This window comes from Bombus vancouverensis, chromosome 12, assembly GCF_051014615.1.
Source record: "Bombus vancouverensis nearcticus chromosome 12, iyBomVanc1_principal, whole genome shotgun sequence".
Lineage (NCBI taxonomy): Eukaryota > Metazoa > Arthropoda > Insecta > Hymenoptera > Apidae > Bombus > Bombus vancouverensis.
The window spans coordinates 2,507,596-2,532,487 of NC_134922.1; the positions used below are offsets into that span (position 1 = coordinate 2,507,596).

General features: G+C 34.2%; 1 protein-coding gene across 4 annotated transcripts in view; it reads right to left on the reverse strand.

The window, feature by feature from the left end:
* alpha-Catr (alpha-catenin related) overlaps nt 1-22,603 on the reverse strand; it is a 78,945-nt gene extending 56,342 nt beyond the window's left edge. For 3 of the 4 annotated variants that reach the window (XM_076623523.1, XM_033348478.2, XM_033348475.2), the window contains exon 1: nt 22,399-22,603. In XM_076623523.1, coding sequence (XP_076479638.1) covers nt 22,399-22,485 — 87 coding nt within the window. In that variant the 5' untranslated portion in view covers nt 22,486-22,603. Of the gene's footprint in view, nt 1-4,575; nt 7,374-22,398 lie in introns of those variants that run through there. The other variant, XM_076623524.1, reaches the window with a different exon arrangement.
* Between the last annotated feature and the right edge of the window lie 2,289 nt (nt 22,604-24,892).

Here is a 24,892-nt window from a genome sequence, read left to right on the forward strand (position 1 = left end):
TAATTAAAATTCTCTAGAAATTTAGGCTCTCTTTATTCTAGGTGTACTAACGTATTCGTCGATGTTCTTGTAAAGAGAAACCTGGCTTGTCACTAAGATGACAATTTTGCATGATGCTCCTGTTCACGATACTGCTATGTAAACAAAGATACAGCGTGCAGGGTTAACGTAATCCGTTTATCCATGATTGGATTCCAAGTGATTCCATAGATATGCCACGGAAAACGATTCGCCGTCGCTATAACGACCTGTACCTCGCTGAAATCGATGCCTCTGATGATTCGATGAAATCGTATTGTAAATGATGTGATCATTAACATGTGACAGTTCATTCGAAAGGGTTGGATTATCAAATCTATACGTTAATATCGTAGAAATGTTAGGAATTTATCGATCGATGATCAAAGATACTTTGATTCTTTGTTCGTGACAGTATCTGAATTGTTTTGTAACAAAAGCTGATATCAGCGAGAATATTTTCGACATCGTTATGTAGAAAAACATCTCTATATTCTTTAATAAAACAGGATTACTTCCAAATTAATTTTGAATATATAACACAACGCTACTTTTACGACAGAAATTGTCGTGAGGATTGGTGGAATATTTTTAAAGCGATCAGATTTCTTTTCAGACGTGTATAAAAATAACTTCAGATCGAAAAAAACTTTATGCTCAACTTATCGGAGGAGAGATTAATTGCGAATATCTTGAAACATTATACAAACAGTCAATTGATGTCAATTTCTAATTTAATTACTTTAACGAAAATGGATAACTAGAACTTCATAATGAACTATTTAGAAACTAACTACCTCGTTAAGTAATTGTCACTTTGAAAATGTAGGATATAAAACATTTATGTAATTATATCGTCCAGATGTAACAATTATAAAACGTTCAATATAAGTATTGTTACATAAGAATAACGACCAGCTTCATAGACTATAAAGAAACGATAACGGGTTAAACGGATATTTCTTTACGAATATAACTCTCTATTATTTACATTCTTTTAAATAATATTCTTCTACGTTTCATATCATGTAATATCTACTCTCTAGATTGCCGTTAATTTTTCGAATGTAAAATAGCGACAAAATGTATTCAATTAAGTAATTAATAAGATAAGAGTTTAGAATGTGAATGTATTATAGATACGATGCAAGCCGGAAGGCATCCTAAGCCGAAAAGGAATAGTTATAACAAAAAAATAAATAAATAGACAAAATGAATAATAGTCTTATAAAAATATAAAATAAAAAAAAACTTATTAAAATAAAACTCATAAAACTTACAACTTATGAGAATAAGTTACGATAGGGTAGAATTCCTTTTATCGTGTCCCGCTATTTCTAAGTAAAGATTCTTTACGATATCACTAGACAATTCCGTTCTATATTTAAATTTATCGAAAACTTGTGTGTTACGAGTAGATCGATCAGTGCCTATCAACGAAAAATTATAGAAACGCGTAAATATGTATCGATACACGAGAAAAGAATATTCAAACTTAATAATTCAATAATTCAAATATTAACTAGCCTTACGTGTTCTAAATAATAAAGTATCGTGAGAAACTTGATTTGATTTTGCACGCAACATGTAAATTTTTTACTTGATAAAAGTAATAAATGCGTTCGTTTTAATAAATTGTACATATAAAAGAAGAATAAATATTTCAAATTATATCGTATTTAACCACTTGGAAATTGTATAGAATATAGTGTCATTTTCCGTTGTTCTCGAAATAAAATGACAACAACAAAGATCGAGCATTAGAACATGTTGGACATAGGGTCTAATAATTTTTCTCGATATGAAAAATATCTGTTTGCTATGTCCCCGAGAGAAAGTAATAAGTAGGGTTTAATGGTAGACTTGGTACGAAATTCGCTTCACCGAGATGACTTTGCCACACCAGCATAAGTTGCCTTTTCTCAAGGAGAAAAGACACAGAATAGCGGAGAAAGGGCGGTTTCCTCCGTTGCGGATTCTCCCTAAAAGTGAGAGGGTTCGAGTGTTGGTCGAATCCAGATAGCGGCTGACGAATCTATGAGAACAGTGTTGCGAATAGTGCTTAAAGATACATTTAATCAAATTTTCACCATTATTCCCACGATATGAAGATTCACGATGTAATCAATGGTAGATCAACTAGCATAATTATAAAAAATTTTTTAATTCTCCATTTTGCAGCATTTTGAAGCAAATTGTACTTTTCTATCGGTATAAATTATCTTAAGCTCGGAGAGAAATACGAAAGAATCGTTGTTAATATAAAAATGAATGATCGGCACATAGAACTTCTTCCAAAATACTTCGACGGAATTCGCATCGTTGAAAGTTGTTGAAATATTCATAGTTGATTGGATTTTCATCGCATCGATGACTACAGATTTCTCTTTTAATGTGATCTCGCGATCACTATCAAATCATGTTCATTTCACGTACATCTCGTCCCTTGTTGAAATTCAAAATGTTAGCTGTGTCGCAAGTTGAAATTAGAACTAAATAAATCTTTTATCGCGGTAGATACTATAATATCCTCAAAGACAAAGTTATCTTAGATACGAAACGCGATAATATTGACCACAATTCTAAGCGAAAAAGGATTGATAATTCTAGATTGGAGATGGAGATTAAGAACGAAAATTGGACGAAAATTACGACGAAACTGCTCGGAAACTGAACTTTCCTCTGAAACAAGATATTCCGTTACCAAGATCGGTAGAATTAGGAAAGCACCTATTTCGTACACTTCGATTTCAAATTCTTAGAGTGTTACACCAATCAAAAGATAGCTTAGAGACGTCGTTATTTTGCAGAAGCAGAGCCGTCGTTTTATCTTTCTATCTTTCTAGATCTGTTTTCCCACTTTATCTCTTAATCTTGTTTATTTCTACTTTTTTCTTTCGGTTTTTTTATTTGACACACGTTTACTGACAAAGTGATGCATCGCATACTTTATGTTCTTTATGATACGTCTAACAGATTTCCGTTAAAATACGGAATTTCTAATAGAATGTTTGTGAATGAAAGTTTCACGGAATTGAAAATATCACAGAATTTTTAAAAATCAGTATGACTTACATATAATATAATATATTACATAGATCGCTTCGTAAATTTTATTGTTTTTTATTATCGATTTTCAACGAAGTATTGTTACCTATTGCTATCATTAGCCATGCCATTTTATACCATACTATTTTGTAGTTGTCTATTTTCTCAGTTGGTATTTAATTTACGATAAATGCAAACTTCAATAAGGTTAGGAGGCTAAAAGAATAATAGAAACCGAAGATCCAAAGCAAGAGCATTTGCGAAAATATTAATTAGGAACATTGTTTTTGAAATCGCGGTAGGGGAATGTTGATTAACAAATTTTAATCGAGCTCCAAGTCATTGAGATTTTAGCAAATTTAGAAAAATTGCTTCCTAAATGACAGGGCTGAAGGAGAATATATCAGTAATCGAACTCGTAATCCTCTAGTCTTAATCCTTTATTTCATGTCAAATTTCTGATAAAGAAACAAAACCTATGAAACTACATAATAATCGAATTGAAAGAATTCCTCTTGCTCGCAAAACAGTTTCATTTCTTATCGTATGTTACGATAATCATGATCAGATGTAATAATTCAGTTTAGTCGTGGACTGTATCGAGGATTCAGCAAGAATTTATCGAGAAAATTTTACCTAAGCGATGGTTTCAAAGCTGTTCTACCATTCTAGCTTGTTTTCTCACTCTTGTGTAAACGCTTAAGGGAATTATATTTTTAGATCAATCATCGTGTTCCATTCCAAAATGAACGTTATCGTTACTGGACTTGTCGCTGGTTTCAAATTCATACGAAAAATATTTTAACTTAATTATGTTGGGGAAAGAACAATACGAAGATTATTTATTTTCAATCTATTAAATAAAATATTAGTTTAAGTTGACAAAGAAACATCGCACTTTCGCGCAAAGATCTGCTTTGTGTTGCGACCGTTTGATATAGATGCAATGATAATGATCGTATAACCATCGCGAATTAATTATAGAGATTTGAGATGACCTTTCTGCGATTCTTTTTATCGGTGGAAATCATAAAGGACAGTAAAAATGCTGTTGCTTGTTTCGTTAATGTAATCTCCAATCTTTAGAGTATTATTCGATTATATGCTATTCAAAATTTTTTGATCACAGTTAATGGAAGATATATGTTTCTAGTAATTGTGTTCATAAGAGAGAAAATAAGGTTTTCTCTCAGATATAAAATGAAATACTTTGAAAAAGAAATATCACTTGCTTGTGTGGTACTTGGATGCATAGCTCTTATCTTAAAATCGCTCGTAACTATTTTTATTTTTTAAAAACGATCGGGAAGCATTCGAAACTTTATCGATTCTTATAATTTCGTTTCAATCTTTGCGACATATTTTTTGAAAACACATGTTTATCGATTTATCACGATTTCCACTTAGACGTCGCCGATACAACTCGATCTTTGTTCGACGTGTCACGAAACAATGGAAATTTCGATGCGGCAGATTAAAAGCAAAGTACTAGATTATCGTAAAACATACCTGACGATCAGGAATCATGTCACAGTCGTACATGCTTCTGTCACGTCGATAGAATGCGGCAGGCATGTAGGCAATTATAAATGACGATCAGGCTCGAACAATTCGATCTTTGTCTCCTTTCTTTCCCTTGTTTTATTATTTACGATTTAATATCTACTTTTATCTTTCTATATATATTACGAACTCTTTTTATTATTATTCCTGTCGATTTGTCTGGTCGTTCTCTCGCTAATTTCTTTCTCTCTGTCTTTTTCTCACTCACACTCTTTGTTTCTATCTTACTCTCGGTATGATCAAAATATACTATGAATCATCAACATCGTTAAGATATGTATGCTTTCCATTTATATATATGCATATATACATATATATAGATAGATATACAGATATATATATGTATGTATATTCATATATAGATTTCTATATATAGAGATATTTAATCTCTCTCGGTGCAGGTGATGTCGTTCGTTAACAAGTGTGTTCTCTGCTTCTTCGTTAGAATTACGATAATTTTTACAAAAATCTCTTTGCTTCGCTAATATGACCAGTTCCGGAAAAAATGGGCTCGGCTTTAGAGCCGAAGAAAAACAAAAATAGACGTTTATGTGTGTATACACACACACACACACACACACACACACACATATATATATATGTATATCTGCAGGAAGATCACTGTTTTTAGGCTACTGCCACAGGCTCAGGACTTGTCTCCGACGAAGAGTGGTACGATGAACCCCACTTTTAAAGTTTGTCGTCGCCCTTCAAACGGGGTTCATGATCCGCAACACGCAGCGAACTAACTTTCCACTGGTAACTTCTCTTGCGTATTAACAGTTTGCCGTCCACTAGATAGCACGATGCCAGATTAGCGTGAACCGGTTACCAGATTTTCACATGGTAATGGAAGGGCATTGGTTAGGCCTCGTTCTTTTTCTCCTATGATTCAAGATGAAACGACCAAGTCATTGACGATATCGCGAGTCGTCCAAGTTTTGCCCAATCGATTTCCCACCGATCACAATAACCAACGGAATTCTTCGTTTCTCAGAAATGGTGTCAGACACCAGTGGTCGAATATCCTCGACTTTCGTCGGCTATGATAACATTTCGAGTAATCTCGAACCTCTATTTATTGAATCCCTAAACAACGGTTTTGCATGCAAGATCGTAGGTTGCGGAGTCTCGATTGGTATTTTTCGAAGCAGCGAATCTTTTTTGCAGGAAGGAAACTGGCACAAGGCTTAACTCCCTTCACGGGCCATAATCTCTGTTTGTCACGCAATTCTTCGTCAGCCGATCGTGAGACAGTTATTCCTCGTTTCTTTTACGGTGTAACGCCTGGTTTTGTTCTTTTCCTTCTGTAACTGTGCCGTGTAATATAGAGGGACGAAGCGACGACGGAGGAGCAGCGGAGCGACGAGAACGGCGATGACGACGATGAGGAATAAATTGAAAACGAAGTCGGCGGTGACGATGACGACAAAAACGACAAAGATGAAGACGATGACCACTCGTTGCGTGTGTGCGGCACGGTCTCTCGCGTACGCATGTACACAGTGTGAGTAGACATGTGGGTGCCTCTGCGCGGTTGGTGTTTCCTACGTGTGCGCCCGCATACGTCTCCTCTCCTTATATTATGTATGTTATATTTTTCTCTTCGTATGAGTATATTTTTATGTATCATATATACAAATACACCGCGCGTCGTGGCGAATTGTTTTATGCGTGTGTAGACTCATATGTGCAGAAGAGCCGTGTCCACGAGTGTATGGCTTGTATCTGCGTATCCAAGAATATGCGTATGTGTGCATGTATGTATGTATGTATGTATGTATGAATGTCGTGTGTTTGACGAGTGTGCTGCGAGAACGACAGACAGAGCGCGTGTCGCTTCGAGAAACAGGTACCGGCCTGTCGAGTGCCTAGGGGAAGACTGGACTGGAAACCGACACGGTGGCAGCAGGACCACGGGGGCGAGGGTGTTTCTCCCTCTTCCATACCCTCTCTCCCTCTGTCGATGTTTCTCCGCCCTCCGTGTGCCCTCCGTGTGCCCTCGCTGCTTCCTCTCTTCGTTACTGGTGCGCTTCCTCTCTTGTTCTCTCTCCCTTTCTCTAGTGGTCTCTGCGTGAAACGTTGGAGCACAGGCGCGCTGACTCTCTCCACCGACCGACAATCAATACGTCGGCAGGCCCGCACTTTCGCCCGCGAAATCGTAATTTTCACAGTTCCATCGTTCTTCCAGTTTCCGTTTGCCGATTCCCTTCTGCGTCGCTGGGATTCATCTTCGTTTTCCCATCGTCCTCCACCACCGACCATTTTCTATACCAGATTTCCACGTTCAACGTGTCTATCGTGATTATATAGACTGGAATCTTACCTCATTTTTTTATTTTTTCACTTTTTTATTATCTTTTTTCTTTTCCGTAATACCCACTCGAGCGTAAAAGCGCGGGAATTTCTTGGTTACGGATCGACGGCGACGAGGATAGGAACATTTGCACCGCCAGTTTCGAATCTTTTGTTGGTTCGTCGACAATAGTCAGGCTTGGTTGTCGTTAATTTTTCTCAATATCGATCTTTTACCTCGATATCGCCTTCGGTACACTCGAATCTTCGATCGGACCGAATACCGAAATTTGAACACTGGTTCGATCTATATTTCTTTCTTTTGGTCGGGAGATACGATAGGCGTTGTACGTTGTATAAAATTACATTTGCGTATATCGGTGAAGGGAAGTAATTTTGACAATAAGCTATTTTCTATGCGACTAAGCACATTCTGTTCTTAATACCATTCCTGTAAGCAATTTGTCCAAAAGGAAATATGAACAATAAAGTCGCAAAAAATCTTTATTAATCGACATCGCGCAGAGGATCATCGTATAAATTATACAAAACCATAATTCTTATTTATGCAACTTGTGCTCGTAAATCTGAAGCTGCAGTTCTTCACATGTTCGATGAAAATCTGATGACAGATATTCGATTATCGAACCATTAAGAACATTTTGCACCACTGGCGTGAGTCAACCAAAGATAAACCATTTTGCTCGCTGATTTTTTCTTATCACAAATTTTCTATAGGCGATACGGATAACTTAAGAAAATATCAATATGAAACGAAAGCGCGCGTTTAACGCTGTTTGGCTCGACTTTCGTTGGTACAAACTAATTATTATCGAGTCCGCGTATTACTAGCACTTGTTTGATGATGATTTAATCGTTTAGGAAGTCAAACAAGTTTGAAAACGAATTAATCTAGATGACGACTTAAATAAAGCTTTTAAAAAGTTCTGCGACCAATTTGAAGCTCGAATAACTTTCAGACTGGTATGTAGTACCTAGTAGTATACTAGTATATATAGTATATAGTATAATTTTAACAATTATTTAAAACGGTCGAAATATGTTGACTTCATTTCCTGGCAAAACAATATCGATTTTTTTCGTGCTAATGTACAATTTCAAATCGCTCACGCATTACTATTTGTAATAGATTGAGATTACTACCTTTTACGTTTTTTTCCAAAATTGGTTAATTTACATTCAGCTTCGCTCAAAAGCTTCTTAAATTTAAATGTACCTACCATGTAGGAAAGTATCGGAACATAACAGTGAGTTTTCTCATCTTTGCCCGTACAGATAAATAGGATTTTAAATAGCAGCAAAAGTAGCGAATTTATCTAATAATTTCTATACAAGAAGCGTCTTTATGAAGCAGCGTTAGATAATATTGCTAGAGAACGGGAATTACTATAAGACCAGGAAGTGCTATATTATTATAATCATGGAACAGCGATCTTATATATCTCCTTGCAAGGATAAAATGAAATCGTAGAAGCCAAGCGTTGCGAAGGAGATTTCGCCGCAACGAAATACGAAGAGAGCATGACGTAGAGTTAAAAATATATTTTACGAATGGCGGGAAAAGAAATCACATGCAAAAAAGCTAGAAATTCAAGTCTAGTCTCTTTAAATTATACGAACTAATCGTGTATATCGTCACCATATAAATTACCAAATCCGTTCTGTTTCTTCTTTTATTTTTCTCATTTCATGTTGAAGTTAAATACGAATAAAAGAGAAAAGAAATTTATAAAGTCGTAATACACAATAATACGTTTTTCAAGCATTTTCTTTGACGATAACACATTCAGAGATATAAACAAAATTTCATTTACATTTTGAAATTGGTACAGGAAATCAATCTGTACAATTCAGTAGAAAGAGATTGTGCGTGATCGGACATATGCAGTTACAAGATTCATACGAGACGCAGTGTTTGAAAATTTAACACATTTTTTTCTGTCTAGTTTGAAAAATTGATTTTTAAAATATATCTAAAATTATTCGGCTTTTAAAGAATGGTTCAACTAAGAAATGACGTATTTTTATCATTCTCTTTCTTTTCGATGTAAAAAGGTAATGAAAAAATACGTATCAAATATCTTCCGTAAAACAACATCACATACAAATAGATTCCATCATACATTCACACTTACAAAGCTTCTCTTTCTCTCTTTTATAATTTCCAATATATGTATTTCGTTACAATACTTTTGTATTGTCCTCATTATAGGATCTTGTTTGTTATTTCGATAAGAGAAAAAATGGATCCTGTACAATTGGACCGGTAAAGAAATTTCAGAAAAGAAAGCGAAGCTAAACGCCAAAATGAGACAAAAGCAGTACGATTTGCAGAAGAAGAACACTCAGCAGGAAACGTGACTGTTGTACATATTTGCGGTAGCCTTACGGCTCGAAGGTTTCTTCCACTTGTAGAAGCACGCGAGAAATAAGAAAAGAGTTTTCAGAGAACACTCTATCGTAAAACTAACACTTTTATTGTAATTCATCGCAAACGATAATGTCTTTTCTCTTTTACGATAACAAGAAATTCAATTTTTTTGCATCTATCGAGGATTAATATTTTAGATCCAGCTGCTACTCGATTATACAGTAAAAAATACATAAATAGAAAATATGTTTCGGAGTAGTAATGAATCAGAAGATGTGAACTTTGCAGGTCTCGTAGGAAGTAGGAAGTCGGTTTTTGTTTGATTTTGGTTTTGATGATGGAGTGCCAATGTATCTGCATCGACTAGATATGTACGTACCGTGTCATATGAAAGATTAGGAGAAGCAAATACCTTAAAAGAAGTCATCGAAAACGTCTTTCCACGGAAATCTATGTGCGATACTTTCCTACACACTTCGCACGACACGTGAGAGAAAACGAGAAATTCTACGCAGCTGGCTTACCTATCACTTCTACTTGATTAAGAAGAAGGTACATATTGTGCGGAATAAACTTAATACCGTTTTATATAGGTACGTGTAAACTGTCATGTTAGCCATCTTCAGAACTTTTATTAACAATTTTAATAATGCATAATACGTGAGGTGAGTCGATCAACCTTAAAGCGAATAAATTGAAATTGCATTTGAGAAAAACATTTCATATGCTCCAACTTAATATTACGAGTAATATTTAATTAACTTTCCAGGGTAACAAACAGCTATGAGCTTTGCATTCGCACTTTCATTTTCCGAATTTCTACTGCATATATGTAATATGTATATTATACGGTGCCACGGCAGCTCCTTTTTATGGACTTCTTATAGTTATAACATACTTCAGATGTGTCACATACAGTCGATGTTTTATGTGTCACTAGGAAAATAATTAATGGAGCACGACTTCGAATCGCCAATTAATGAGATACTTATTCACAGGAAAACCCTTCGATTTAATCCTTTTCGAAGAATTTACTGTTTGCGATCAGTGCTCTTTTGCCCACTGTACTGCATTGGCTAATTTGTACGAAGAACAAAAAGGAAAAGCTTTCGCCTTTAAGAAGCAATTTTTATAATGAAATTTCCCTCGAGCAAGACAATGGACGCATTGAATTGTATGATAATTTGAGGGAACATCGTTTGGAAACGGGACGTGCTCTTAACGGAATTTTACTTTTTTATTACATAGATCTTATGTTCTAAATAAAAGAAAAGGAAAGGAATGAAGAGGAAGGAAAAGAAAGGAAAGGAAAGGACAGTAACAAAGAAACGAAAGTAAAGAAATAGTTAAAACGGTTGTAGAAAAGAACGCAAAAGTAATTATAATAATAAGAATCGACAGGATGTTAGGTCGGAAGAATATTTAATAGATATTCAGCTATTTGTTATAACTCTGTCAAAAATTGCAATTTCACGTAGTATAAAACGTACGTAAAAGTTCCATTTGATCAAGTTACGAAATTACACTAAGAAAATCGAATTTAAGGGTTTTTACGAGTATGTCTTTGAAAACATATTCTTAAAAGAAATTAAAAGTTGGAAACTTTTTTCAAAAGAATTCAAATACCTGTTCTTCTAATTTGATTTTATATTACTGTTAGACATTACTGCTAGGTATGTTAGAAAAAAATATCGTTACACGAACAACGACTATTAAAAGTTAATGATACGAATTCTATTTCAAAATTGAGAATTTTCGGCCACTTTACAATTATGACACGACTTGCGTCGAAGTAAATTTCAAAGACATAAAATTTGAGAGGACAAAAGAGGAAATTAATATTTAAAAGTTGTACTACTTCACCGAGGAGCATCGAGAAATCTCTCCGACGAAAGAAGCGATTGTCCTTCCGACGCATCTAGCGAGTGAATACTCGAAACTCTCCAACTCTAACGTAATATAACGTAACAGTATAGCAAACCGAGCTTTATATTGAAATCATGCTTCGTTCGTCAGATAGACTACTCGAACAAAAGTAGCGAAAACAAAAATATTCGATAATATATTAGAAAAACACAAATATGGCGATACAACGGTTACAATTTTCTCCCTCTTTTTTCTAATCATACACAACAATCGACAATTAACGCTTTCTACGGATCTCTATGCCAATGTAACAAACCATTTCCAACCATTTATGCTTTGTTATTCTTTTTCGTCTCTAATTACATCGATCTAGAACAGTATTGCAACAAATTTTTGCGAAAGCTTGGAAAGAAATATTCAGTTGAATTCGGTTTTCTGTCTATTCCTTTCTTTCTTTCTCTTTCTCTAATACGTACACGTAAACAACATCATTGGATAATACCTCTAATCATCTAGATAATTCTAATAGTGTTACACCACATGTAGGTAGCGATTATGTATCGGTGGAACAATGTCCACTAAAAACTTACCATGGAAGAACCCATTATACCTACGAACTCAATTCGCCTGTCGAAGATTGAGAAGAAGTGCCTAGAACACATATATCGTACATTCACGTTGAGTGAAAAATCATGATCTCGTGCAACCGCGCTGATTTCTTGTTCGTTCTACTTTCTAGCGTAAAAACAAAAGCGACGCTATTTTCCCCTGTACGGTATTTCTGGCCGTCGTCGCGTCGCGTTGCGGCACGGCGCGTTGCGTCACAGAGCATGAGTTTTGATTTTATTTTCGCGACGAGGATTTCGACATTCTCCAGAAATAACGTCGTATATCCCTTCCGAAATTCGCCATAATGTGAAATGATATTACCCCAGTATATCTTTGCCTCGTTATCATTGAATAATATTTACGATATTATTATTACGTGGAAATACACACTCGAGATACGTCAAATACTTCATACGAGACAAGTGATGTGATACCTAATAAAGTAGTCTTCCCTGTGGAAATGGAGGGCAATAAAGTATGAAGGGAAGCTGTCGCGAGAAAGTTTCATTATAAAAATATTAATCGTCGTAGTAAAAGGATTCTTACATTTAGTACTTGCTTCATGTACCGAAACATGAATATATTTTTGCAATTTACACTTACTCGTACTCTTTTCTGTTAACATGGTAAAATGCTATTAAAATATTCCGCTAGAAATAATACCGAAGAAGCAAACAGCTGAACATTTTTTTTTCGAAGTCAAGAACAAATTGCATCTAAAGAGAAGAAACGTTAACGGTCAAGGCTTCGAAGAATTGAAGAGTGAAAATGCAAAATTCAACTCGTCTTGGGAAAATTTATTCGCGATAAAAAATGGAATACGAATTTCATCGGATAAATCTCGTATATCCAGAATCGTTCAAAGTTTATACCGGCACTGATGATGTTCTGATAAGTGAGCTAAGAGTATGAAGTACGAACGAAACATAAGAAAGTTTCGAGTTTTCTTTTTCTAGGCGACCCACTTCGCGAAACGAGACGATCAAATTTGACATTTTTTTTGTTTGATATGTTTGTCATCAACGAACATAAACCTGCTATTATTGTGTAAGATAAATCACATTTTTCTCTCTCCGTTGCCTTCTCTTCATTTTATCAATATCCCTTTGTTTCCTCGTTTACTTTTGTTCCATAGCTTATTCATTGCACCACTATCACGCAGAAGAGAAATCAGGCCGTTTCGTTCTTCAGAAACGTCGTCCTAAATAAGACGTCCAAGGAAAGGATTACGTTCTTGAAATTCTGATTACACTATTGACTCTTGTAAAAATAAATAAAGCAATAAATAAATCTTGAAAAATATTCTAAACGATCATTTGGGAATCGACGAAAATTCTTTAGTAAATCTTTTTCGATTAAATAGTTTGAAAAAGACATTATTGCTCGTAAAGTTATACCGGCCGTGTAATTACAAAAAAGGAAATGTCGACAAAATTTTATTTCTTCTCTTGCACTGAAATTTTAGTCACAGGAAATGGTGCCGAATTATCGAAAATGAGGATGTAAAAGTTTGCTTAGTGAAGAAGGGAGCTAAAGACTATTTTAAAATAATTATAACTTCCTGATCCAGAAATTCGTACAATCGTATTTCATAACTTCATATACTATAACATTTATGAAGTTTCCAATGTGAAATTAATTTTACGGGTACCACAATTTGATGTTGTTTCAACAGGCAGTTACCATTAGATAAATGACATTTAATTAAAGCAAAAAATATAAGCACGAACGATACGCCTTTTGCACTGTTCCAAGGAATCTGTGCTCGTTACTATAAAATTAAAATTGTGCAAACTTCGCATAAAAATTTCAAGATTTCCATTTTGTAAATTATAGAGATTGCCCGCGCTATTAAATTTGTAAAAAAATTAAGTGCAAATCGTTACAAATTTGAGCTTCACCATTTAAAATTTAATTTTTTATGAAAAATGAGGTTAACAATATTGTAAAATATTAATATACCTACGTAATTTATAAAATATTGCTACCGTATATTATATGCGAATGATTGTAAGAAAGATGAATATTGTAGCGAATACTAGAAAATGCAGGTTTTGATATTAAATACGATGTAAAATGCAAAATTTAACCGTTTTATCGCGTGTCATTGATTTATGCGCGGTTGATGCGGAGTATTATGAAATCTCTGCAGTTTGGAAATTAAAATAACGAAAAACAAACAACTTTGATATTTCTCAGTTCGCCAAGAAACTATACAACGGTTTAGATCTCTTTACCCTATTCAGATGCTTTCCTCATTGTCTGTTCCAGTTTATCTCTCGTAATTTATACGTTTCTTCGGTATTTCGCGTTTTCATTGCCAACAAGAGCCAACTTTTTCATTGCGGAATTGGGGAATGTTGCGGTATGTGTAGGTGTATAATTCACTTGATTGTGATCTGTTTTTATCAAAAATTCAGTGGTAAATTGTTATCCTTAAACAATTTCTCAAATTTGAATTTGCAAATACGAAAGGATCATTTGTTGTTTGAATTCCATGCTAGAGATCATAACAATTCGAATATCGACGAATAAAAGAATAATTGTCAAGAATAGTCTAAAGTCATAATTCAAGTTTTTAATAGTACATTCTTCTAGATATTCATATAGATTCTAGAGATTCATATTATACTCGAATGCTTTGAAATGCAACTAAAAGGTCAGATTAGTTTAACGTTAATATCAAAATAATGTTTCGATAGAAACGAAGTAAAAATTGTATGAAAAATGTTGATGCTGTAATTTAGCTGATCAAAAGGTATCGGTGTTTTAACGTAATGTCTTCTGGACATTCCGTTTTAATATTAGATGCAGTGTCAGGTACTCACTCTCGTATCACTTTGAAACTATTAGGTTCTATTAGGTGAACTATTAGGTTCACAAAATGAAACAGTTTACATTCAACCACTGATGCTTGTACTTCTCTGCTCTCGATTCGTATCTATCGATTCTATTTCGTTTTTACACTTAACTTAATTACTTTTTCTTTTCATTAATTATCGAATACGAGATATAAAAATAAAAAATATATAATAATAATATATATATATATAATTGTATTGGTGAATTTTGAATTTGTCAAATTCGTAATCGATTAAAAGATAACAACGCAAAGATTCCACAGATTTTACTTCTTAAGTTACGATTGGCCCATATTTTCTCAGCCTACGAACTTTGTTGCAAACGCTTCGCACTTGTACAATCTCGATCCAGTCTCCTTCAGAAATCCAGACAATGTGAAACGTCGTGAATACGCTTCGGATTTTCATTGAATGATCTTCCCTCAGACGTTATTACGATCGGTAAATCAGTGAACTTTCTCGACAAAGCCACGTCACTTGCTTAGATTTCTCCTTTCTTTTTTTTTATTATTCTTTTCTTTCTATCAGAAAGTAGAAGAGAAGATTGGAGCAGGCTGTCTCAAGATGTGACTTTTTATTTTTTATGTAAATTGTGCTACAAATTTTTCGAACCCAATATTTTCGTTATTTTATATCTATTACGAAAGAACTTAATAAGTACAATTTTGATTAATCTGCTATATAAATTTGCTGCTGCTTGTAATCTGCTTTATAAATTTAGTAATAGCATCTTTCCTCTGCTTGTTTAGATTAATAGCGATAATGAAATGTTCTTTCATTTATGTTTATTTGTTCCCCTATTTTTGTTATGACTGGAGATCATGCAAAAGCGTTGTGCGACATAAAATCCTTATACGCCATTCATTTAAGATAAGTAGTAATAAGTAGAAAAGGCTGGTAACTTTTCATTCCAGTACAATGGTCACCGATACGTGCAATTTATTGTGCTGGATCTAACACGACCGACGATAGAAACGACGATGGACGTTTTGAGGTGGTGCGCGTTGAAGATTGAAATTTGTGGCATTTCCTTTTAATGGACTATCACGCTCGAAAAACCGCATTACACTGCTTTTAATATAATTGCTGCGATGCTATAGTCTGTCTAAAGCCTTTTATTGTGGCTAGACGGTTAAGAAAGATCTCAATGTTTCCAGTTATGGGATTTACTCCCATTTGATCATGTTTTTAAGCGAAACAAAATCATGTAAGATAAAGAATAGATACCTTTTTATAACTTCATCTTGATTTTGATTATGAAATGGCGATCGAAACGGCTTACAAGAAATGAACCGAGTATTTAATTTATGGGAAACAAATTTTCCTTAAACTTCGTTAACTCGATATGTGCGTTGTAGGTTTCGGAAAGCTCGAATGAGCTTTTGTTGGAATACAATTTTACAAGGGACATACATATATGGTAATCTGATAAACTGAATTTAATTTATATATATGTAGGAAAACAATTGAAAGTATTGGAGACTATCTGAGAAAATTCAGGTTGTTGCTTCGTACAAACTTTCGCCATACAAAGAGACAAATGAATACGGAATGTGTCACGTGAACAGCTACAACTCGTTTCCTTTGAAACTATTGCAGAAATATCGGCATATCTTTTCTTTTCGTTTTAAATTACATGATATAGACAATTAACTCTGGCATAATACTAGGATTTTATCATGTTAATGGGGTATGGAATAATTTGAAGTCCAATGTATACGGTGGATATTAACCCTTCTTAGCTTTAGCAAAACGTTAATCAAACTTTCACTATCACTGGATAGATAATATAGACCGACGGTCAATATTAGTTTGTTCAATGGCTTCTGACATGTTTGCTTTGCATGCAGACGAAAAATATGTACGTTGCATAAGCAGATATATTACTTCCGAATTATTTGTTGATGGATGTTTACGTAAAACTTTAAAGAATTGTATTAGATCCAAAGTATAAATACAAGGAGACTACATTGATATCAACTAATTATCTCGCGCAATAAATTCTGTTCTTTGTGGACATATTGTATAAATAAAGGACATTATTGGTTTAATTAGAAATTAATTTGATTCTTCAATGGGAACACAATATTGAATATTACGGGAACCCTGTGCAAATCGTTAAAACTCCAAGGGCAACAGGAACGTGAAAAAACAGGAAGCGGTAATGAAAGTAGTGGGAAGAATTTTAATGAATGATTAAACTTCTTGAGCACATAGCCTCAAGTTGGACTCACTGAAAGTTTCTTATGTATTTCAATTTCATCATTGCTATCATTCTACATTGCATCATTCTAAACTTTTCATAAATATATCACAAAATGCAAAAGGTAAAATGCTCTAAGGAAATTTCAAACTTTATGCAAAAAGATCAATGATGATGTTTGATGAAAATGCTGTAAGCGCAATATAAGCAAAATGAAAGAAATTAGAGTAGAAAATTGTAATGTCTAATGACAGATCTGCAGGTATTTTGCTTAATGATGAAATTAAAAATCGAAACAAGTAAATAAGTACATCCCAGAAGGAAATATTGATTGTGCACAATACGTGACGAAACTACACTTAAACTGAAGAGTCCTCTTGTTGACTAGAAGCTTAAAATTTATTAGTTAAATCTATTAACAATGTAATATATAATAAAGATATACTTTAACTGTCTATAATCTTAATTGATTTGGAATTCGTATACTTATAATATAGCTACGTTTTCTACATTTATTATATTTTCCTATGATTATATACATATATATATATATATATATATATATATATATATATATATATAATCATAGGAAAAAAAAATATATATATTATATATATATATAATATATATATATATTTATTATATATATTATATATATATTTATATATATTATATCTATATAATAAATATATATATATATTATATATATATATATAAAGTATTACTTATATATAAATTATTTTTTAAAGTAAAATTCGAGCACTTGATGCTCGGAAATAGACAAAATTTGCAAAATTGGGATCGTTTCAATAAAATCATTTAATTACCGTTGTATTATACGTCATTATTAAATTTTCTAAAATGTTTGAGGTTTATAGTGACTTTGCCGAGGATCTTAACGCCAATGACTGCTTTTTGAGGTCGTAAATCACAGTTCACTGCGCACACATGTCGGGAAAAGTTCTGTCTTTCAGTGTCTTCAATCGTTAACATCTGAACGATCGAAAGTACGAAAAGTAATTTTTCAGTGGAAAATTTACCGACAAAGTCACCGCTTAGGATCAGTGAGATTTGGTATGTGCACGAGAAAATTGCTTCTCGTTACTCGGACATAATCCAGAATCGGTTTGTTGAGAGAGACAGTAGGCCGAAGTATTAACTTTAATACGCACCACTTTAAAACTCCTTTAATGAGAAACATTAATTAAGAATCCGTTTTAAGCAGAAATGTAAATCGTACATTTAAGCCTATGCGTGTTTATATTGCGTCTTTTGCAAACGACTTTTATGAAATTCCTATTCCAAATTTTTTTGAGCACAACAGACAATGGAGTTTACAATTGAAAAATTCCGGCATATATTTTAAATACATCTTCTTATATGAATAAAAATAGGAAATGTGTTTCATAAAATCGTATAAAGATGAAGATATAAAGCATAAGCAACCCTGTTTATGTATGAAAACATGAAGGAGATATGTCCGTAGTAAAAGAACATTTTAAGAAGATTTACGACCAAGTTGAATAAGTTTGTTGAAATACTGGCAAAATATCTTTTGAGGTGTTTTAACTCTTTACGGCACCATTTATCTGTCAGAGTTTCTCGTATATATATATATATATATATATATATATATAACCATGGACAGACACTGCGGAAGCTGTGGTCGTAGTTACTGATTGTAACGTGTCAGTAATGGGTCACTGTGGGGTTAGGTCGAAGATCGAGGTTAATTGAAGTGTTCGAGTGTGTCACTCGAGAAATTCTCACCAGATATTGGTGGCTTACGAATGTGTCGCCGACTTCTCCACTAAAAATTCTTTTTTATTCCTACCTGACAACCTGACAGATAAAGGCTACGATATATTCTTAGTATTATAACGTACTTTTATAAAAGTAAAAGGAGAGGGAGAAGATATAAAATTACTAAAAAAGTTATTAAAGAAAATATAAAATTATTATTTTGTAAGAAGTTCACGAATCATAAGCAAATGTTACACTACAGTAATAGACATCAAAGTAAATATAATTATTTATAACAATTCGAAATAAAGCAAGGATAAAAGGAGTAAGGATAACAGACAATAAAATTTTACATTTACAATGGATTTGAAATATATTCCGCGAAAAAAGCATTTGAAAAGATAAATATCGTGGAATAACTTCAAATATGTTAAAAGTATGCAAAGTATTCTGGGAAAATGTCGAAAGATAACATAAACCTGAATAATTTAAAGTTCAATCCTATCTTCCTAATCAGTCGAGTAAAACATATTGAATATGAAACATATTGTATATGAAGTAATACATACAATAAAAAAAGAAAATTGGTCGAAGATTTCTTTTAAAATTTCGTATGGAACTAAAATTTTACGATGTTGGTATCAGTCGGCAGATTACTCTATAGTTATTGTCTAATTTGCATTTACAATTGACACGAATGATGGACAGCCTGTAGTCTCTCTTAACACATTGATAATATTAAAACCTGAGTTCAACAGTGGAACTACGATTAATTGAAGTGCTCCAGAAATTTTTCTTTAATTTACCTTCCTTAATAGCGATGGCGTGAAAAATACCACACCCATAATTACCTTTTGACTTTTAAATTTACTTTATAATTATTTTTGAAATAACAACAAAAATTCATGAATTCTCATACTTTGTAACTTGTCAGTTCTTTTAATGAATTTTATTCTTAGATTTGAATGACAATAGAAAAATCATAACAATTCGACGATTTTTTAAAAAATTAATTGCAACAAACTATCATCTTAAAAAGATTAAACAAGGAAATTTATTTTATAATAATGATCGATCGATTGAAGATCCGTGGAAAAACCTGAAATAAGCAGGGGAAAGTGAAATGAAAGAAAGGAATGGGCATTAAAGGAAATAATCGTGATTACCAACGAATAAAGTAGGCGATGGTCAATAAAATATTAACTGCAGTTCAACCACCACTCTAACACCGGATGGGAAGAATAGACTGTACGAAAAGTATAGGTCGAAGGTCTCTGTCAGAGGATAGGAGGGGATAGAAAAGGGAAAGGGAAAAGTAGAAGAAAGATAGGGAAAGAGGTAGGAGGTGGCTAGACGGAGCTCTAACAAGTGGCTGCAGCCCGTAACGATCGCCTTCTGTGTCATGCACCAGACACTCGCGTGCTTTCTCTATCTAAGAGGTTTAACCAATACACACCAATTTCCCGTTTCTTTGTAATCATACGTGTGCACTAACATTAGGAAATATCGCTTAACGTGACACAAAGGTCGTTCATGACCGACTGATATTTCGCTCCCTTTTGACTTGAAATAATTTTCACCGCGACACGCCCGCAAACGGCGGTTGGTTAATTGGACCGATCGATCACTCCTATTACTTGACTACCTATAAAGCATTTTGTCACATATCAGTTTTTTTAAACACGCCATTTTTGCATTTTGCTCCTAATCGTCTAAGTTCTCTATGGAAATTTTTGAAATCGAAAAATCGTTCAACGATGCTGATAGATTTTTCTAAAATTACTCAATATCTTCTTAAACAAAATTTTATAGTAATACTATATAATTAAATATATTCACGATCATCGATATTTGTGAATCTACTCAATATAATCATTCAGCTTTCGTGGTAACTATCAAGGCAACCATCTGAAGCTGCTATAAGTAACACAAAAAAAACTAGACCGTTGATTATTAAATTAAATGGATTTTCGATACAAAAAATTCACTCGAATCTGTTTATTTGCTCTTCTGCCTTTGGTAACGATGTTTTCTTATGAACAAAGTGATTGTGGGATTCATGTTTGATTATTTCGTCTTATAAAGAGGTGAAGACTTCAGATGACAGCGATACAAGATTATCGTCAATTCAGATTCCTTTTAAAGCCACGTACCCTTTGAAATATGCTCAAAGAGGAAAACGAACTGTATTTCATTTGATTAAAGGAGCAGTAATCCTTTGATATTTGTTTTACAAAATATGATTAAATTGTAATAATATTTTTCAAACCTTTGGTTCGGCGTCTTTCTTTTAGATTAATATAAGTTCCAAAACTGTTAATTATCTAACGTTATTAAAAGAATTTACCGATTTGATTAAATTTACAGTTATATTTTGATAGTGTATAAGAAAATTTAAAGAATCTTATCCAATCCGACTTGCTGCAGGGAATAGACACGATATTTATAGAGAATCAATTCCACAGCTATGAGCAGAGACTATTATAAACGACTGAAAATCTTTGTGACCCTTTTTCATTTCAGAAATCAGCGACAGAGGCTAAAGGCGTTTATGTCATTAATCACGGGACTAAAGTTTGTCACGAAATGGCCTCTGTAGTTAAACATATTTGGTTCTATTTTTCACTGTACTACGCATTTTCTTTATCTTTTTTTCTCGTTTTCTATTTTGTAAAATCGAAAACGAAACAGGTTGTTGACGAAATATGTTTTTGTACTTGGACTGATTAGATTTGCAAATGTTTAGGTTTTATTGAAATTATAATTTAATCTAAATGTGTATTTGCCATGGTGATATAATATGGTCGGTGTTTTGTGCATTAACCCGACCGAATTCATTCGATTAAAACTTTTCACAAATTCGTCCAACGTGCTTTGACTTTTATAGAATGATTTTGTATGTGTGCTTCCTAGCGTGTACCGACGACCATGTATACAAATTATAGGGTGTATACCGCAATTACACACAACGAAAAATTCGTCATAATTTTATGAAAACTCAAAATTGACGCCGCGACACGAAACACAAGTCATGTGACTTCCGATATATGTACACACACACATACATACATAGATACATATATATAGACATGTATGTAGCCATGATTAGAAGAGTGAGAATAAAAAAGGTGGATAACAGAAAGAGACAGAAGAGAAAGAAGTATGTATATGTATGTAGTACCAAAATATCTCTTAGTTGGAGCGCGTGGCAGCCCGGTCGCTGGATGATAGAAAGCACATGCCCGGCGTGAGAACTGTCAAATACAGTGATGTTTCTATTGAAAGTAAAACCATGGAGGCCTAAGAAGGGCACTTCCGTTAAGATCAAATCGATATCGCAGGAATGGTTAATGCTGCACGTTCTCTGTCGTAAGTAACACTTAATCCCCCGCATACACACTCTTTATGTATATCTATCCCGCTCTTCAGAGCAACCGGCACGCTTGTTTGTCCTTCTCTCACGTCTTACGAGTTCTACTCTTTCTCTGTCGTGTACACGGTTCTCTCACTTACCTATGAATACATGCATCGTTCGCGTTTGTACACGCTCTTACACGTGTATGATGGTACACGTATACGCAGAGTGACGTATAGATGAACACGCACACAAGCATGACTATTCTATAGGTGATACCGAATACCGTGCAACGGTGCAACAGAACGTAACGCATCGAGGTAAGCCGGGGTAAGACCTTAACCTAGCGCGGTTAAAAGCCAGGAATGTAAGCGGCTCAAATAAAAACCAAGTGATTAGAGCAAACAAACATTCTTTTTCTCCGGTTTCCGATAAATTGTCTTACCTGCTTTACTAGTGGGTGTAGTGTCTGTTCTATGCTACGGGTCTTTATCTCTAGGGTGGCTGGGTCTACGGGGTCGGGTGTCGCCATGATTCGAACACAACTCCGAGCTCCGTAGACTCGAACCGAGCCTAGAGGGTTCGTTGCACCCCTCTTGCTTCTCGTGCGTCCACACAACCCTCTCACAACACTCGTGCGTTTCCACTTATTTCCCTAGATGCCCCTCTATTCGAATTACTAGCCAATCGTTGCGTTGCTAATCGGCGACGCCAGCGACATTCAGTTGCAACGGCGATATACCTGCAACTTCTCGTCGTTTAACTATGCAACCAAGTTTCAAGAAGCTACGGTAGCACCATCTTCCGAGTTCTACTGGAGTTACCGCGTTTGGATAGTGCTCGTTTATTGCTCCTAGTTCTCTGTGTTTTAATCGCTTTTAAATCGAAATTTTTCTATAAAACTGAAAGAAAGACAAAGTACAGTACGCGTAGAATACAGCGAGGATGAAGTTTTCGAAGCAGGAATCAACGATTATACCGAAAAGAAGGTATGCAGTTTTGAATCTGTTAACGGCTTGCGCGCCATTAACAGAAATATGAAAATGGAGCATTGCATTAAACGCTTCGAAATCTCTTTTTTAATATATGTTATATTATATTAATATATATTATATTATATATATTATATATATTATATTATATATAATATAAATTTCAAACTAATCTCATTGACAAAATACAAATTTTATTAATATATCAACACCTTACACCTGTACGTATGATTTACCGTATTGTCTGTCGTTACACCTACGATCTCTCACTTCTATAGATATATTGTGTGAACTTAAGAAACGCAAAAGAACACGAATGAAGCGAGAAAAGATAAGAACGAAGTAGTAGGGTAAATATCGTGTTACCCCAAGAACGAAGTGTTAGGGTAAATATTACGGTACTCCGAGAACGAAGCGGTTGGATAAATACTCTTACCTCGATACTGAAAAAGAACGTTACAAATAAGTCCAACAACAAATGGGGTGATGTACCCCGGCACAGAAAACATACATATATTGAGAAGGTCGTAATCCGAATCAAAGGTATTAATGGCTCACTTCTTGAATACCTAAGGAAGAAAAAGGTGTACGAAGTGCAACAACTTTTGAAGTGTTTGCGAGTGTTGCGTGTGAAAGATATAGGAGTGTTTTGACCGAAGAGTTGAAGTGAAATTCGGTGACGGTGATATTGTCACGACCGGCACACTTCAAACCCGATGGACGGATGATGGAGATAAAGATGTGGTGGCACTAAGCGACAATGTATATCTATGTTCTAGAATGTTCTAGAAGAAGGCGTGCGTGCCAACGATCTCGGACGTCTAACAAACGCGCGGATAGTGGGGATATTGAGGGGTGATGAAGAAAAAAAGAAACAGATCCAATCGAAAGTCAAAAATAAATTCTCTTTTTTTTTATATTTTATTTTTCTTTTCGCTACTAATTGGATGAAAAAAAACTGATATGTAAGGATGGGCGATGGTCGCCCCCTACCAAAGATCGCTCACGGGTGAAATCGGCCTTCGAGTGTTGTACATGAAAAAACCCGCTTATTCCGTGTTTTACCGTAACGAGCAATAACTCTGTGGCGGCACTCAACGACGGAACTTTCCGACGGCTTCGCGACACAAAGCGCTATACCATTAAAGCGTAAGGCCGATATGCCTAATGTACCATCGATATCCCTACGGTTCTTCCGCCAAATATTCGGAAGAATGCATACGCGGCAACGGTCGCGGACATCTAACAAACGCGTGCGTAGTGAGGATATTGAGGGGTAACGAAGGAAAAGGATCCGTTCAGTTTTGAACAAAAGATTCATTCTGTTTCGAACAACGAAGTGCAAAGGGTCTGACGTAACAGCGAAGCAAACACATTCGAGAAGCGTGATTGTTGATTGTTGATTGTTAATTGTTAAATAAACTTTATCGTTGAACATCGAGAATATTTCCTGGGCACTTACATCCACCTTCACCTCAATCCCAAGGAGCGTCTTGACTTAAAGAATACATTGTAGAATTAAGGACCTCGACAGTATATTGACAAATAATCAAAAAAAGGCTAAATCTTGGAACGGTAATAGACTTGATCGTAGTAAAGAGGATTTTATAGATTATTAAATGATTTTATGAATAGGAAATGATAATATATCTTTGGGTCACAGGACGTAACATGTTGAAAATGTAATATTGAATATTGAAACTGTCATAAAGATTTTCATAAAGTAATTTTGACACAATTATCGCGTTATTTTATCAACAGAAAATTATCCAACTGTTCTTTCTTATAGAATTAGAAATTCTTATAGAATTAGAAATAAAAAATTCAGTAAATATTTCATAAAATAAATTTGCAACTTATATCAAAACATTAAATAATAGTTCCGAAAAACAAAACTCGAAATAAATAGAACCTATATGTTTAAATAATAAATGTAATAATAAGTAG